Source organism: Colletotrichum tamarilloi, assembly GCF_030869305.1.
Source record: "Colletotrichum tamarilloi strain Tom-12 chromosome Unknown Scaffold_17.1, whole genome shotgun sequence".
NCBI lineage: Eukaryota > Fungi > Ascomycota > Sordariomycetes > Glomerellales > Glomerellaceae > Colletotrichum > Colletotrichum tamarilloi.
In genome coordinates, this window is record NW_026849400.1 from 286,193 (window position 1) to 303,225 (window position 17,033).

General features: G+C 51.5%; 6 protein-coding genes across 6 annotated transcripts; 3 read left to right on the forward strand and 3 right to left on the reverse strand.

The window, feature by feature from the left end:
• Positions 1-666: 666 nt before the first annotated feature.
• CTAM01_06263 (uncharacterized protein) lies at positions 667-768 on the forward strand (the record flags this gene model as incomplete). The annotated part of the gene is made up of 1 exon (XM_060522290.1): positions 667-768. The coding sequence occupies one exon, from the start codon at positions 667-669 to the stop codon at positions 766-768; it is 102 nt and encodes a 33-aa protein (XP_060383018.1).
• A 1,758-nt stretch (positions 769-2,526) lies between these two features.
• On the forward strand, positions 2,527-3,498 carry CTAM01_06264 (uncharacterized protein; the record flags this gene model as incomplete). Its single annotated transcript, XM_060522291.1, has 3 exons — positions 2,527-3,024; positions 3,103-3,195; positions 3,256-3,498. 3 exons carry the CDS (start codon positions 2,527-2,529, stop codon positions 3,496-3,498), a joined length of 834 nt encoding a protein of 277 aa, XP_060383019.1.
• Positions 3,499-4,267: 769 nt separating this feature from the next.
• On the reverse strand, positions 4,268-6,065 carry CTAM01_06265 (uncharacterized protein; the record flags this gene model as incomplete). The annotated part of the gene is made up of 4 exons (XM_060522292.1): positions 4,268-5,051; positions 5,106-5,361; positions 5,431-5,852; positions 6,022-6,065. The coding sequence occupies 4 exons, from the start codon at positions 6,063-6,065 to the stop codon at positions 4,268-4,270; spliced, it is 1,506 nt and encodes a 501-aa protein (XP_060383020.1).
• Positions 6,066-6,997: 932 nt separating this feature from the next.
• CTAM01_06266 (aspartate-semialdehyde dehydrogenase) lies at positions 6,998-8,314 on the reverse strand (the record flags this gene model as incomplete). The annotated part of the gene is made up of 3 exons (XM_060522293.1): positions 6,998-7,800; positions 7,898-8,152; positions 8,287-8,314. 3 exons carry the CDS (start codon positions 8,312-8,314, stop codon positions 6,998-7,000), a joined length of 1,086 nt encoding a protein of 361 aa, XP_060383021.1.
• Positions 8,315-8,998: 684 nt separating this feature from the next.
• Positions 8,999-11,126, reverse strand: CTAM01_06267 (trichothecene efflux pump; the record flags this gene model as incomplete). The annotated part of the gene is made up of 6 exons (XM_060522294.1): positions 8,999-9,570; positions 9,633-10,004; positions 10,057-10,672; positions 10,697-10,733; positions 10,797-10,855; positions 10,911-11,126. 6 exons carry the CDS (start codon positions 11,124-11,126, stop codon positions 8,999-9,001), a joined length of 1,872 nt encoding a protein of 623 aa, XP_060383022.1.
• A 2,582-nt stretch (positions 11,127-13,708) lies between these two features.
• CTAM01_06268 (RNA recognition domain-containing protein) lies at positions 13,709-16,503 on the forward strand (the record flags this gene model as incomplete). Its single annotated transcript, XM_060522295.1, has 8 exons — positions 13,709-14,034; positions 14,087-14,146; positions 14,200-14,472; positions 14,530-14,659; positions 14,716-14,806; positions 14,859-15,281; positions 15,338-15,408; positions 15,463-16,503. 8 exons carry the CDS (start codon positions 13,709-13,711, stop codon positions 16,501-16,503), a joined length of 2,415 nt encoding a protein of 804 aa, XP_060383023.1.
• Positions 16,504-17,033: the final 530 nt, after the last annotated feature.

Sequence of the window (17,033 nt, forward strand, 5' to 3'; positions counted from 1 at the left end):
GATCTGCTGTTCTTCCCTACACTGAAAGTAAAGTCACGATGTTATACGTTTCCTCGGCTTAGAGAACCAAGCCACACCTAGCCAAGTACGGAAGGTAAGGGAACCCATGCGCACGAGACCTCAACAGAGTTCGTCTCGACTGTCCAGTTCCCACTCGGCCCATCTTCTCCACACCCCTCCTCGCATTCTCCATCTCTGCCTCTCTTTCTTCAGGGTATTACTCGTTTGGAAAGGGGAAGCAAAGGTTCAAGGTGCCTGCGAAGGGACGTCTATGGACTGCGCCGAGGGGGGACGTCTATGGGCTGCGCCGAGGGAGGGCTTCTTGCGAGGCTTTTGTTCCTTACTCAATGGGTGACTTGGCATGTTTGCGAAGCTTAAAAGTGTTCATGTGGCAGTCTCGCAACCGCCTCATGATCATGTTTGAAAATCCCGTTGTCGGTTTCCGTTAGGATTTTTGTCCTTGATTTCCTTTTTATTTTGCCCTTTTTACTCATCTCTTCCAAGACTTGGACAGTCAGTATTAGGTTTTAACTAGTTGCCGTGATTCAGAGGGTCCAAGGGACCTATCTAACACGCACGATAAACATCCCATTAGACTAAACCGACTGATTCTTCTTTACACCTCTACTCTAGGCTCAAGGTTACAAACCTTACTTTAGTTACCGGATGGAAAAACATAATACGCGAGGAAACGTGTGTGGCAAGGTTTTGTTTGCTTTGTTGCAGGGGTTCATCTCGGTTTGGGCGAGGCTCCGAGGGAAACCTTGACTCGGCCGACACCGTTGTGCTGCGTGTGCGAGTTCGAGGAAGCAGAGGGAGGTTGGGTATTGTTATTACTTTTCGTCTCATCTTACCGAGCCGAGGCACCTACCCAACTTCAGCATCCATCCCATGGCATTTGCCGTGACCTTGTTTGATCGCATTTTGTTGTTTGCGGGTTCATATCGGTCAACGGAGAGTAGACTCTCCGAACCTCGGAGGTCTCAAGGCTTCTTTCAATCGGGAATTTTAGCTTCATGTTCGATTCGACGCTGATGATTATCAGTGTTACAGTTGTTATTGATCGTACCAAAGTGGCCAGGGTAACGCGACGCGACAGCTACTTCGAGGCAGAAGCATACCAATGGTAGAGCTAAGTCCGATGATCTACTTGCTTTTTGATACCAGTGTGTTTTAGTTCGTTGCTAGATGGTTACCCTTTGATTTCGTGAATCGGGGTCGGGTAAGATGCATATCTGTTGAAGCATAGATTGTGCCTATCACAATACTCCATTGATTCACTGACTCCTTATAAGCCATGTATTTCTGATAGATTGCGCATAGGCTTAGTGTTTGCTACACTTTGCCATGTCGTGTCTTAAATTGTCGAGTATTCAAAGTCAAGTCGATGCCACGTTGCCTCATTCGACTGCCAGAAACTACACAGAAACGGCACCCAGGGAAGATACCCCAGAACCGAACGCGACGATCTACCCTCCATCAGGGGTGTTCATTGTCACCAAACACTCGAAGGATTCCGTTGCTTTAACTACGGCATCCTAATTGAGGCGGGAAAGACTGCGAGAGGCTCCCCACAACCTCTTTCCTGCCATGACTGCGGTTGCGAAATTACCTACCTTGAATGGGTTTCAGAGCTCCCAGCTAGGAGGCATATGAATTCAATGGAATGGACGAACTAGCAGTGTCTGAAACGCAACTCTGGCCATCCCGTACCCCTCTGAGTCTTCGATCACGCACCGAGGGGCGTCAGCAGGTTACGGATTAGGGTAAATGGAAAGAAACCTCGCTAGACACTAACTGGAATTATTTTTCTCTGAAATAGGGGTAGAGAAGTCTCTATAATTTACAAATATGGTTGTTCCTCCGTAGACCAGTTCACGCTTCTTTTTGATTCACACTTCCTTGGTATTACACACCACCCGTCTTCTACATGAAGAGGAACATTGTGTTAAGCATCTACGAAGGACAACTGGAGAGCCATAAAACCAGAAGCAAGTGTAATAGCCATGCCGCTTCCGCCAAAAGCAGTAGCCTCTCTGCTACAGGAGGGATCCCCGCACTCCATCATCTTCACTCTATCCTAGAGATTCTCCGTAAGGCGGCGATCCCAGTCGAAATGCCCGCGACATCACGAGCCGGGCGTAGCCGGCCTCGTAGTGCCTCCCTAAGACCTTGAATGCCTTGTGATGGTCGAGAATTGGGGTCCACCAGCTTCTGGTTCATCCTCACCTGTGGAACAGATCTGGCCATTGCCGATGCCACTGTTTTGAGACGCGGGAACTGATCGAACCAGCTGTCCACCAACGGGCAACAAGATAAGCTCTCTCAATGAAGGAGCAGGCGAAGGAATTTCTCTTCATGTGTCTCGTCTAACAAAGCTTGGCAACAAGTTCCTGAGGTGAACTCGGCCCCGCATGCACCCACGTTGGTGCCTAGTATAAGTATGGACCCCCGTTCCCTCCCCAGTGAAGAGCTTCTTTGTTGGTTCATCTCTCGGCACAAAGATATTCTCCTCGCTCCCTCCGAATGGCAGAACCTTCATACTCGAGGAACGAGCTCGTCTCGGAGCTCACATCGTACTATGAATTCCTCACGCGGCTCTTCCTACCGCCAGAGGTCGTCCAACACCCTCCCGAGGGCGGCTGGGAGCACATCACGCCCGACTTCGTCAAATCTTTCTGCCTCGGCAAGAACGACACCGTGGCGGACCTGATGAGGCACATCCCCTACGTCAGCCGTACCAAGGAGGACCACTGGGATCCGTGGATGGTCTACGAGGGCGCCACCGCTGTCGATTTCACCGGTGATGTCGTCCTGAGCCTGCCCACCAAGTACGCCGACGAGTGGCTCTTCGAGCCTTACGAAGGCAGTATCTCGACCGCACCCCTTCCGCCCCATGTGTTTGTTTACGCGACCATACCGTCCGGCCGCGACGGTCATTATATCCTCATCGACACGGAGCGCGGCACGATTGTTCTTGCGGATCCCCAGACTGGTCCGAAGCCGACCGGGTTATCGGATCCTGTAAGTCTCCCGGAGATGCTGACTGAATCAAGTTTTTCCATGTCTGAATACGCTCCTAATCTTGCGTAATACAGCAAGCACCGGACGAAGAAGCCTGGCGCAGATTTCAAACCTACACAGTTCACGAGTTTTTTCGCCATGGCCAAGGAAAAGTTCAAAAAGTTTGAGATGGTATGCGCAATCCCCATGATTCAAAGCTACTATTGCTTCTTGATGCTCATTACAACACAGACTGCCATGAATAGAAAACAAATATATTATACCACCCGGGACACGCCGCACGCGCAGATATACCGCGAGGAGGGCGTTTTTACGAAACGGTATGACAGGGAGAGGTGCATGAACAGGCTGGACGAGTACCAGGAGCAGAAAGATCGGGCGAATAGGCAGAATCGGGGGGAAGAAGAGCCCGCCAGTGCCTCCGCCGAGAGACATATCCACGATGTGGGCGTCTCTTCGGGAGCTGTATCCTGATATCAGATTTGTTGACGATAAAAGCCTCGACATGCTGGCAAAAGATATTGAGTGGCCGTAGAAAACAATAGATGGATGACAAGAAACATTACCACCACTATCTACAATCTCTTGTAACATTCAATCTGCCTGTCAGCTTCTTTATACCTCGAGGCACAAGTCTTGCGCCCATAGATTCACTGCCGAGTAAAGACAAATCTCTCTATTAATTTTGGCTTCACTACGTCCCAGTACGAGAAGACTTAGCCCAAATGATAACTAAGTAGATGTTTGCCATGCCCGTTTCCATCCTGTCTCTTGTACAATCGCGGCTTGCTTGTATGAAATTCTCTCTTGCTCTAATAATGCGCCATACGTCCATCATGTGTACATCCGTTGGTTGTACCACTCTATCTGACCTGGCATGCCTGGGAAATCTCGACTCTTGAGAACGTATCTTACTTCGCCATGTCACAATGAGAAGTACCGATAGATTTGATAGAGGTACAAAGATATGAGCACGACCAAGCCTTGTTGACATTAATGCTTGAGGCAGGACAGTATATATGAATTGAGTATGACCCCTGAGGAACCTTCGCGTCCTTCTAGCAGAGACTCGCAACATAGGTTGTCTCACAAAGGCAACGAAGCCAGTCGACGATCCCGACGATATATCTTGGACCCCGTTGACTTTTTTTTCCCCATGACATCGTCCACGGCTCGTGAGCTTCTAAACTAGAAGCTCTCGTTCCTCAACCCGTCCCAAGTAATCAATAGACAGAGTACCGACTCACGAGTACAAACGACCACAAACCGGGACCGAGACTGGCTCAGAAGAAAAAGAACAGGGCCCGACGGTAGATGAGTCCACTACGCCCCATCTCAGAGTCTTCTCCCACATCTTTCCTTCGTCTGAGCCAGGGTGGCAAGCAGCAGAGATGGCCGCGCTGCAGCTGCCCGCCACGGGCATGACCCCGAATCGCAAACGACGTCTCTCCGTGACAATGAGAATTCCCATCATGAAGATAATTACCACCAGAACACAAAAAACCCCGAGTGGCGACCACCCGCAGGCTCTCACACCGGCAAACGAGTTCCCCTCTACTAGTCGTACCATAGGCCTGCCATCAGCTGGAGGGACATATACCTCCAGGTTGACGAGGAAGAAGCTCTGAGAAATGAGCCAGTGAAGTCCCCCTGAAAATATTACAAGAGGGAACGAGTAGCGGTACGGCAGTTGAAGGAAGTAGGTATCTCGCTGAGCTCCTCTGCGTGTAGACGAGACGCGAAGACTCTTTGCCTCCTTCTCGTTGCCAAACCTGTCCCATTCAGTAATCAAGGATATACTGGTGTACTGGGCATTGTAAGTGGAGTAAATGAGTGACAGAATAATTTGAGGCGTGTTGACAAGCAGAAGATTAGCAAGTATAGATCCTTGACTCATGTCATCCGTGTTCAGGATGGTCTTGGTCTGCATGGCGCCGAGACCAAGCTTTGTGATATCGCCGCCACCTAACATGTGATTCAGGCCTCCAACCAGCAAACTTGCACAGGCGATGATGAGTCCAAAGTACCTGGTGGCGTTGTCAGCATGTAGATATAATGAAAGGAGGGAAACACAAGCATACAACAAGAAGCAAAGAAACCAAGCCGCTGGGCCAATGGCGACAGACTTCCGTTGCGGTTTGAGATCATATTGTATTGGACCTTTGGACCAATGTTGGGCAACAAAGTGGTCCCTGGACTTGAGGCACATATCCGCAGTCGACTCATCCTGATCTTCAAGGAAAGAGGTCACTGCATCTCCAATGGTCATCAGAGGACCTTCTTCGCCCATTCCGAAGGCGACGAAGAGCATCAAGACGCCTTTGGCAACGTTAAACGCTGTCATAGTCCAGCAGGGAGTGCTGCTGAAGAGGAGCTTGCAATGCTATTCAGTCTTTTGGCTGTAACATTCCTTGACGCTTGATCCCAGAGGCTTCCAGCCTCCCGACGTAGTTCGCAATTCGACCAGATAGTCCTCGCATGTCAAGTTACCAGCGAGTATGCCGGCAATTCTTTCACCTGATTGGCCGCACATCCAAAGATATGGGTATCCCGAAATATCGAAGACCTCAGCCGTACGATTTTCTTCCTTCTTATCATCAAATACAAGGAGTAAGTTTCCTCGTGAGGACAGGAAAGCGACTCGGTGGGCGTCGATGCATCGTGTTGTGTCCATTTCCTCGACGTTATCGCCAAGAAAATTTGAGTACATGCTCTTCCAGTCGGCACTATCGAGTGCGCCTTCGGTCTTTTTCTTTGAAATGTACGCATTCGTATTCAAGACGCTGTAGTCGTTCACTGATGTCGAGCTGAAGATGATGGAGTTGTATCTGATTGTTGATCAGTAAGGGCTCCGGGGGGGGGGGGGGGAGAAACAGTAAAAGAGAAGATGAGGAAGTGTAATAACCATACTTACACCAGATGTTATGGAAGGGATGAAGCTGCAATTAATACCCAGAAAATCTTCTTCTTCCATGTGATGTTCCAAAAGTTTCGAACACTGGCGACCCCAACGTCGAGCCATTGTTGTCTGGCGTGTGCATCGTCAATCTCTGGTCGGGTTGGTGCCATTAAGCCTTGCATACAGTAGTTCCTACCCGCAAGAAGAATTATACCAAGGACGTTGATCAGAATATGGATCCCGGAATTTAGTATTCGGATGGTTGAACAGTCCGTATCAAGCAGAATACCGACAACGTCACTTATCGTGTCACGTTTCTGGATGCTCGCCCATAGTGTGAATACAAAGTTGATGAAAAAAGTTGAGAAGGCTGCCACGGCGAAGTAAAACGCAGCTTGTCGCCATCGACTTTGGGAGAACTTGGGTCTACCCATCGTGATGGTTATCGGCGACGTTGATCGGAGAAAACGCAGAAGAGCATGTTGGAATAGAAGAACATGAGCCAAGGCGAGATGGGAGATAAAAGACCTATGATAGAATTGCAGACACAGGGAAGGTCTTTCTTCGACGCAGCCTGATCTTTAATTAGCCCTACCAAGCGATCGAAGGCTGGTTCGAGATGCAGCATGCCTGCCCGGGTTCACCTCCGTGTAGGATTTACTGACTGCAAGGGCAGTAGTATGCATACGCCTTCCACTCAACGAGGCAGCCTCTCAAACCAGAGAAACCTACCTAAGGTACCTCAGGTAGGATCCCGTTTCCAGCATAAAATACGCCAGTAGTGACTGCCGACAAAACTGTCACTCAAACGCCCGTCACTCTCATTTCGCACTCAGGTAAGGCCTCAAGACATTCTAAAGCGGGAAATCTATCGCAATCGGTAGGCCTACTTTTCATCTACCGTACGTCCAGATTCTCCCTCATGCTGTTTTAATTGTGATATTTCCATGCCGTAAATGCGACCAACCGTGCACCCATACACCAATATTTTTGTGATCCCTCATGATAAATACCCGGCCATCCTCAAATCTTATTCGTTTCCACTTGTTCGTTTCCTCTCCATCTCAAAGATGCTTAAACGAAGCCCTTGAGCACAGCAGCCTCAGCATTGAGGATCGACGAGCCAGCAGCGCCAATGACAGTGTTGTGGCTCAGCGCAACAAACTTGATATCAAAGATTCCGCTCTCATCCTCCCGAACACGGCCAACGCTGACGGTGTACCCCCTACCGAGGTCGCGATCGAGTCTCGGCTGCGGCCGGTCAGGCTCGTCGTGCACGAGGATAGGGCTCTCGGGCGCGGAAGGGCACCCAAGCTTCTGCGCCTCAGAGACGTACTCGCGCAGCGCCTTCTTGACCTCCTCGGCCGAGGGCGCGGGGCGGCGCGCAAACTTGAGCGAGACGCAGGCCGTGTGGCCGTCGAGCACGGGCACGCGGTTGCACGCCGCGCTGACCTTGAGCTGGCTCTGGTCCTCGAACGCGGTGAGGTCCGAGGTGATGGTGCCGAGGATCTTTTGCGCCTCCGTCTCGAGCTTGTCCTCCTCGCCCGAGATGAAGGGGACGACGTTGTCAATCATGTCCATGGACGAGACGCCCGGGTAGCCGGCGCCTGAGACGGCCTGCATGGTGACGACGGAGACCTGGTCGACGGGACCGAAGACGGCTTGCAGGGCCGCGAAGGGAATGACGAGGCCGATGACGGCGCAGTTGGAGTTGCAGACGAGGAAGCCCTTTTCGAGGTTGTGCTGCTTGCGCTGGTGGGGGATCAGGTCGAGATGGGGGAGGTTGACGGTGGGGACGACGAGAGGCACGAGAGGGTCGCGGCGGTAGTTCTTTGCGTTAGAGAAGACAGCGAGGTTGGCCTTGAGGAGTTCCATCTCTGTTTTGGCCGTGGTGGTTAGCCATTGTTTCTCAATCTAGGCGAGTGCAGTCCTTCCTTCGCAGGCGTTGGAATAGCAGCACTTGGGAATACTCACCAATCTGGCCGGCAACGTCAGAATCAAGACCGCTGAAGACGACGTCGCAGTCGCTGAACTCGGAGGCCTTGCACTCGCGGACGACGAGGTCGGCAACGGCGCCCATGGGCGAGGCCTGCTTCCACCTCACGGCATCGCGGTATTTCTTGCCGGCGGAGCGGGACGAGGCGCCGACAGCGACGAGCTTGAGGTACGGGTGCTGCGACAGAAGCAGGATGAAGCGCTGGCCGACGGAGCCGGTGCAGCCGAGAACGCCTTGAGGTGGACTCTGAATTAGCTTTGGATTGTTGGATACATCTTGAAAGGCGCCAAAGTTTGCAATCTGCCGATATCGAGGTTTCCCGATGGCGGAAGGGCGGCAATGGCGGGGTGGAGGGGCTAAAACGTACCGCACTTCTTGACGGGGAATTCGCCCATTGTGAAAGATGACGAAGGGGTATCGAGGGTATCAATTGTCGAAAAGGAGGAATTGGACTGAATCAGCGAGGGCCACAGCTTGGAGATAAATAGAGAAATTGGGCGGGTTGGCAATGTGAGTCAAGGGGAGAGTGGCATGTCGCCGGCGGCGCCCCGGCCCAATAATTTTTGGGGTGAGCGACCGACGTCGGTTGCACCCCGCCATGCCCCGCCATCGGAGCTTTGGCTGTCGATGGACAAGACATTTCCCACTTCCATTGACAAACTTCAGTCTCCACACCCCACCACCTCAGCCAACGATCCAATGATCGTCAATCCAAAGACCGGCCGGGATCTGACGAACATTGAATACAGCATCCGGTGAATAAGAACCTGGTCTCATTGGTCTCGCAACAGCTGTTATCATCGTCTGTCACCATCCCGGTCGTTCGATATGAGGCAATCCCCGGATCCCGTCGAATTACTACGCTCTCCCGTACCTGAACCCTTTGTGCCGCCTGCAATTCGCGAAACAACTCATGAGCGGATCTAGAAAACGCCTTTTGCGGAAACAGTTCATGCGTTTATTGTCTTTCCTCCTCTAACACTAAAGCAATGCTGGTCGAAAACATTCCGATGTAACCCAACCCCCAATGACCCAGCATCCTACTAAGCTGCCGTCAACAAAAAAACACTTGAGACAGATCAAATCACATCTGCGGCTGACACAGGCCGACCAAGCATCGACAACTCAAGTCCTGGTTCTTCGGCCGCTTCTTCATCATTCTGTGGGGCGTTTCCATCAGGGCCTTGCAAACTTCTTGCAACTTTCAAAGTATTGAACTGGTCCAGATTTGGAACGAAGCAAGCGGCGATCAGGAGAATAGCGGAGAAAGGGATGATGGCAAGGAAGATCGATCGAAGTGAATAACTGTATCCGGCTTGAATTGCGTTGGTAATTGCAAACCTGGAGAGTATGCTCACTGATGTGAACGCCGTCAAGTTGGTTTTCCCGTTCATTGTTGCTTGCTCTCGGATGGTGGTGGCCAGTTGTTTCAAAATGGGGCCGGGCAGGATAGCGTCCAAGACAACTGGCGTGACGGACTTGGTCAGCTCCTCCTCCAGCTTTTTCCTCAATAACAAGGTAACTAATGCCCTTGCGAAGGCACAGCCCAAGCTACACATTGAGCCGAGGACTCCTGATGCGAGGCCGATATCTTGCGGTTCCCACACAAGGGTGACACCAGTGATGGCAACGGCAACAATGTGGCCAAGAGCTAAGACGCATGTATCAGTCAAAAACTCTCAGGCAACGCCTGGCGATCGCCGCAAGACTTACCAAAAGACGCACATATGCCCGCCAGAACAATTAGTCCATGGCGGATGTCAAACCATATAGTGCATAATGGAGCCATGAGAGCCAGAGCGACACCTGACGCTACCATACACTGTTTTCTGAAGCGTTCACCACGTAGTGACGGAACAGCTGTCGAGGCTATTCCGAGTGTGGCACCAAAGGGTAGCAATGAGGCAGACCAAGCAACCGTGTCCGAGTCCTTGTTGAAAACCTTTCCGATAACAAATGGCCAGAGGACGGTGAGGGCATAAAAAACCATCGAGGAGAAAGTTGCACAAGCAACGAGACTTGCGAACTGAACATTCTTGAACATCTTTGGAGGCATGAGAGGCTGTTCGGTGGTGGAAAATGCTTCTGCGATACGTTAGAAGATATGTCAGAATATTCGAATGCGATCCAACCTTACCGTATATTACAAACAAGACAAGCGCTGAGAAACCACCGACTAGGGTTCCAATGACCTCTTTGCCGACAGAAGGGTACGAGGAGATTCCCAAACAGAACCCGAGTGGCAACAAAACGCAGCCAGAGACGTAAAGGAAGATACCGACAAAGTCCAAATGCTTGATCATCTCAAGCTTGGTCTTCCCAGCCACATTGAGCTGCAAGAACGAAGGTGGGCGATAGAGTCCCAGATACAAGAGAAAGGAGACGAAAGCCAGAAAGGCTCCCGTGTAATAGCCCCAACGCCATTGCACCGGGCTGCCATCGTCCAACAATGATGGGATTATGGCAGAGCCCAAACCAGCAACAATGAATGGCAGTACTAAAGTACCGGCAACTGTTCTTGCTCTGTCCTTGTTCGGCACGAGTTCGGCTACAGCAACTCCAAGAGGTAGCTGGGCGGCAGCAGCCAGTCCGTTGCAGATATTGGCGGCGATGAGCATCTCGGCGTTGACCGCAAAGGAGCCGAGGAGGCAGCCGACGACTCCCAGAAGGGAGGTTCCGACAATGAAGTGCCTCCGTCCGTACAGGTCTGAAAGTCGACCGAGGAGGAGAAATCCGATGGAGCTTCCCATGAACTACATGATTGGCGTCCAATGCACCTTATCTGTCTGGGGTAGGTCTGTATGGAACAGCACACTATTGTTTGTCATTAGTATGAGCCAAGGGGGGCCGTATTGTGTTCATGATCACAGCACGTACCTCGTGTTTCCGGGTGCTACCCAACCCAGAAACGCAGCTGTGATGGCCAATGATTGGGCCTGGAGTGTATCAGTCAGATTTAATAACAACAACAAGATGGAATGGATTACTTACCAACATCAATAGCCAGATTCTGCTACTTTCTGACGAGATGGTAGTGCCGAGAGCGTCCCTGTCCACATTCCGGACGGTCCCATCGATGTGTGTCACCTGGAGATGGCTTCCCATGTTTTCGAAGTCCCAGCAGTCGTCATTTATGACGGCTTCTCCTCGAGAAGCTTGTTGCGTTTGCGGGTTTCGGACCACCCTGACTACACCGTCGTCGACCATGTCTGTAGATTTTGTTTGAACTTGAGTGTCTGGTATTGAATAGTTCAAGCGAAGTGCCAAGAAAAGAATAGCTGTGATTATGCCTGCGGGTGATGATGTGTTGGTGTGATGTAGCTCGGAAATAGAAAGGAGACGTGGGAGAGGCAGACATGCCCTTATGTCCTCGCCGATCGTCGTCTTCCTTCCACCCACTACTACTTTATTGGAGGAAGTTTCTACCTTCCAACCTGCCTAAGGTACCACAGAGATGTCAGATTTATCAGGCAGGTGTTGTGTTGGGCGAAGATCGCGAAGACGAATTGGACGGTGACCGTCCTTGCCCGATGAAGCTTTTGAGTATCTGGGAAGTAGCGCTCTAGAGCTGCGCGAGGATCCAAGTAGGTACCTCACAGGCCCCTGTGTCAACTCACATAAATTCTGGAGTGGAAGGTTCAGCCATGTCGTATTCAGTCTTGCTAATGCACATACCTGGGCCTCAATCGGGATACTGAGAGACCAGATAAGGTCAAGAGTGCCCTGAGGTAAGAACGGGAGACGCCAAGGGCCTTCCCGCTTACAGAATCTTTCGTGTGCTGTTCAGCAGAAGATGTACTCGAGTACCTTCTTCAAGGAGTATTGGCGTGACCTCAATTGCCCTGCCCTCTCAGCCCGCAATGAGATGCGTTCTTGAATGCTGAGATTCATCATTGTCGATCTTTCCCTCTTGGAAGCAGTGCGATGTTTGCAACCTGGGAAACCTAAGCTACCTAACTTGAACCAAACGATGATGAAGAATCATCATCGACGAGTCCCTCAATAATCAGGCATGAGCTCTACTGACTGGGCTTGGATAATTGAGGACACACTATATACACATTTAATATGCAAGCCTATTCCATATCGAATCAATTCTTCAGTATGATCGCCATTACATCTTCCAAAGGGCACATTCCACAAACCATGAGGCTAGAAGAAAATAGGAAATCAAAGTGATTTTTTGAAGGGGAAAAGACGATGGACGAAATAACCGAAGAAACATAAGAAAAACGAGACTGTTCAAGTTGCCTGTGTGGAAGAGGTGTGGAGGGAGAGTGTAGGAGGATGAGCAGGAACCAATGCTCCGCAAGGCATTTTCATCACCATTATCTCGACAAAGAATATTGTACTTCAGCTTGCACTTTCATTTGTTTAGAAAAAAATCCATAAGTCTCATGATGTCATTGTCTTACTGTCTCTTTCAGCGGTAATATTAGCGATGAAGTGAGTAAAGCTCGTGTTCGTCTTACAGCTCATCTTCGTCTTAGAACCCTCAATGCCTCATCTCTCACTGGTGAAACTTGACCGCAATATTTGGTCACCTCCATGTAACGTAGATGCATCAGACGGAAGGCAGGAGCAACCCTCATGATGGGTTGAGTATCGCCTGAGGCAGGAGTCTTCAACTTGTACCTGCCGTATTCGTCCGTCGTATTCTGCCTGCCGCCCAGATTTCCCCAGGTGAACAAAGTCTCTCCACTTGGAGCGCACAAACTCCTTCTCAACTTGTTCTCACCCACATCAGACGAGAGCTGCCGTCCCAAAATCGCGATGAGGGCAGCCCATCTCATCGCCGCGCAAGAAACGATGAGTGGGCTGGTGAGAGCATCCCATACCTATTCTTTCAATCAGAATTCTGATAACTGACTTGCTGAACAGCTCTCTCGATATTTTGCTTCAACACTACAACAATCTGCTTCAAAAACTTGTTCGAAAAATCTGCTCGAAAATTTGCTCGAATAACTCGCTCAAACAATACTGCAGGAGCAGGCAGAGCCCCTTGTTTACAAGGGTGCTCTCGCCCTCCTTGCAATCACCTGTCGGGTCATGACCTCACCTCACGAAGGGCGGGAGCAAGCTATCATCGACAAGGCTGCTCCTGCCCATCCTGCAACTATCGTGAGTGAGGTCACAAACACCTCACACAGGGGTGAGAGCAGACAAGCCTGTCACTCATGAGGCTGCTCTCTGCCCTACCCTTTGTGGTTTAAGGTCATGATCTCACAAAGGGCAGGAACAGGTGAGAGCTCTCGTTCATGAGGCTGCTCTCGCCTCTTCTGTGAGATTATGGCCTTTCATCGCAAAGGGCGGGAACAGACGAGGCTGCTCTCGCCTTTTTGCAACTCTCGTGAGTGAGGTCATGACCTCACAGAAGGCGGGAGCAGGCCGGGCATCAGCCCATGAGGCTGCTCCCGCCCTCTCAGCAACTATTGCGAGAGGTGAGTGACCCACGATAGCCTCATTTCAAGCCCTAGCCTTGCCCTGTGGGTTGAATCTGAATCCCACGATCTCTCTATCCTCTGGATTCCTCTACCTCTCGGAAATTCACCCATCCTTTGCTGTTTGTTTACCTTCTTCAACCTCCACAACTCACACATCAGCAGTCAAAATATCTACACTTCTCTTCACACAACAACCCATACCCACAACCCATACCCATTCCCATCTCAAGCTTCCACTGCTTCTTGCCTACATCACTTTCTCATATCCAATCTCATCATTCTCGAAGCTCTCAATCCTCGAAACCGTCGTTTGCGAAATTAACAACTTCAGCATACACATTCGCGATGGCTTCAATGAGCGATCTCCTGGCTGACCCGGCTGACAGAGCCATGTTCATGGAGCGTCTTGAGCAGCTGGGCATCCAGCACGACCGTGAGCAGGCGCTCCGCGTTGCTGCGATGGCCTCGCAGAATGCTGGCCAGGCTGGCGACCGCAATGGTCGCAAGTCCACCGGAAAGTCCTCCTCCTCCTCGGAGGATGGTGAGACTGGCGGCGGCGTCCGCCTTACGAACGAGTACCTCGCGGGTAACCCGTACGGCTTGCTCGCGTCTCTTGAGACAACTGAGAGCTCGGCGCAGTTGAACACTTCCTCTCTGAGAGGCAGTCCTTCGTAAGTGACATCTGTTCTACGGCATTTTCTCATCACCACTGACATTTGATAGTCGTTCTTCCAAGGATGCCGCCAAGGCGCTGCGTCCTACTTCGTCCGCCACAGCCGCTGTGTAAGTTTGGAATTTCCATCACGTTCTGGACATAATCTGACTTTGTTTCATAGGGGTGGCAGCCGCTCCACCATCCCTGAGACCACCGCTAGCGACGTCTTCACCGAGACCGCGTCTGGCTCAGGCAAGGATCCCGTGGTCACGGCCTTGTCTTACACCCTCGGTCAGAGCAACCTCCAGACCTCGGAGATTGGTGGCAATGGCATGTCTCAGCGCAATGAGTATGTCGGTGGCTCTCCCAGCAAGGGCATCTCTTCCTTCGTGCGCAATGTCGCCGGTACCTCTCAGTTCGGCTTCCCTACTGGTTCTTGCATCTTCGTTGCCAAGTAAGTTCCAATCTCGAGAGAAGCTCATCAGTGCTCAACACTAATTTATCATATCAGCCTCCCTGAGTACAAGGATGACATAACTCTCGAGGCCGCTGTGATCAGCGAGTTCGACCGCTTCGGCGTTGTCTTCGTCAAGATTCGTCGCGATGGAAGCGGCATGCCCTACGCCTTCGTTCAATTCAATGTAAGCAGCTTTCCACATGGTATTCACTCTCGACAGCCTCGCTAACACAATCACAGACGAAGGAGGATGCCGAGAATGCCCGCATCCAGGGCAGGGGAAGCTTGATTCTTGGTCGCCCGTGCCGCACCGAGACTGTTCGCGCCAACCGTGAGTTCGTTCTCCTTACGTTCTCGTGATTGAAGCTGACATTCTAACATAGGCACCTACATCATCTACCGCCATGATCGAGTTAATATGACGGTTGAGGAGGCCCAGGAGCTCTTGACTCCATTCGGCGCCCTTGACAGAATCAACCTTTTGGACAAGGAGATTCAAGAGAAGCTCGGACTTCCGGTCACTGTTCGTGTCCAGTTCGCTGTTCATGATCCCTCTCAGCAGGTGCTTCGGGCTTTCCGCATGAACCACACATACAGGGTTGAGTCGTACGACTTCAAGAAGGCCATGCAGATCCGCGCTCGCATGCCTCACCGTCCTCCCATGGAGAACAACACTGCAGAGCGTGACGGCCGTTCCATCTTCATGGGCGATCTCCCCCTCGGTTTCACCGAGGACAAGATTCGCAACCTCATGGATCAAATTGGAGGTGTGGTTGCCGTTCATACCCAGCAGTGCGCTTACGAGGGTGAGTCTCAATCAATACCTCCTATGCTTATGTGAACGAAACTGACAGCTGCACAGACGGTCCCAAGCAGATTGCTTTTGTTGAGTTCACCAACGTCAGCTATGCTCGGTCTGCCATTGAGCGTTTCGTAAGTCTTACTTGACTGAAGTGTGAAGAACCTTCAAGCTGACATGCTCACTAGAATGACTCCCTCGTCGAGGACCACATCATCCGCGTTCAACAGCGTATGGATAGACGTCGTCGCTACGGCGGCTTCAACGGCGGCGGCAGCAACCGCGCCTTTCAGAACAACAGCTACCATGGCAGTGTCGCTTCTACTCCTGCTCGTCTTAGCCATGTTCAGCAGCGCCTGACCAGCCTGGCCATCGAGGCTGCTCCCTCCTCCGAGGCTGCCCAGGGCACCTTGACTGTCATGCCACCTAGCTATCCTCTCAACCCCAGACATGGCCTGATGGTTGGCACGCAGTCGCTGCAGGCTCCGCAGAATGGCGATTACATGCAGCAGAACGCTCAGCAGAACACCCAGCAGAGCGTGCAGCAGAACATGCAGCAGAACATGCAGAGCATCCAGACTCAGACTCAGATGCACCCACAGATCAACAGCAACCAGGGCATGCAGATCCAGACTCAGCAGCCCTTGAACAACCAGATCGTTTCGCAGATGCAGATGCAGCCTGGCCCGATGCAGCAGGTTCAGCCTGCTATACACTCTCCTATGCACATGCAGCCCATGAGCAACCAGATGAGCACCCATATGAACAACCAGATCGCTCAGCAGTCTCCCATGAATGCGCAGCCCATGGGTCACAACATGAACCAGCAGATGATTCAGCAGGCTCCCATGAACGCGCAGCCCATGGGTCAGCAGATCAGCCAGCCCATGGCCCAGGGAATGCCCATGCAGCAGACTCCGGTCCAGTACCCCATGGCCCCTCCCCCCGTTCCTTCTCAGATGGGAACTCCTATGCACAACAACAACAATGGCATGCCGTACTACGCTCAGGGTGGCCCCGTCCAGACCCCTGTTCAGCAGTCTCCCGTTGGCTTCTGGGGCTACGGCCACGGCACTCCTCTCTGGACTCCGTTCACTCGCGATTTCGCGCCGCACTCTTCCCCGGCCCACCACCCTCAGATGCCCTTCACTGGTCTGATGCAGTCCGAGCCTGTCATGAGTGATGTCAACCAGGCCTTCGTCACTGACGGCTCCGACCGTTCCAACTAGACTCCGGACTTCTCTTGGTTCATTCCAAATCTTTCTTTCGAATCCTCTTTGGGTTCCAAATAGTGTGTTTACCCTTCTTCGAATCTTGTGTTTTACTACAAGATTTTCCTCTTCAACAAAAGTTTGGTGGTTTTTTTTCTTCAGATACGGTGGGAACTTGAAAGCATTGGAGGGGTTCAAATATGCCGGGACCTTGGTCTTGTACTCGAATGATCGGAATGACTCGGTTATAGAGAACAGGAATTGGGGATCATAGATGAACTTGGGTTTTGTGCAGAAAGCACCGTTGTCTACTCGAGGTGTAAGGACACTCACTACCATTACGGATAGATCAGTCAGGAATGCACGCTTGAGTAGACCTTTTTGAGCCTCCCACTTCGCATGTGATTGTGACATACTGAACGTCATACACTTGTAGTGGACATGGGGTAAATCGACTGTCTTGTCCAGAGACGGGGTCAGTGGTGCTGGCGCGTGATAATGCTCCCTAAGTCGGCTGAAAGTTTACAGAGGCAATAGAGGTTCACGGG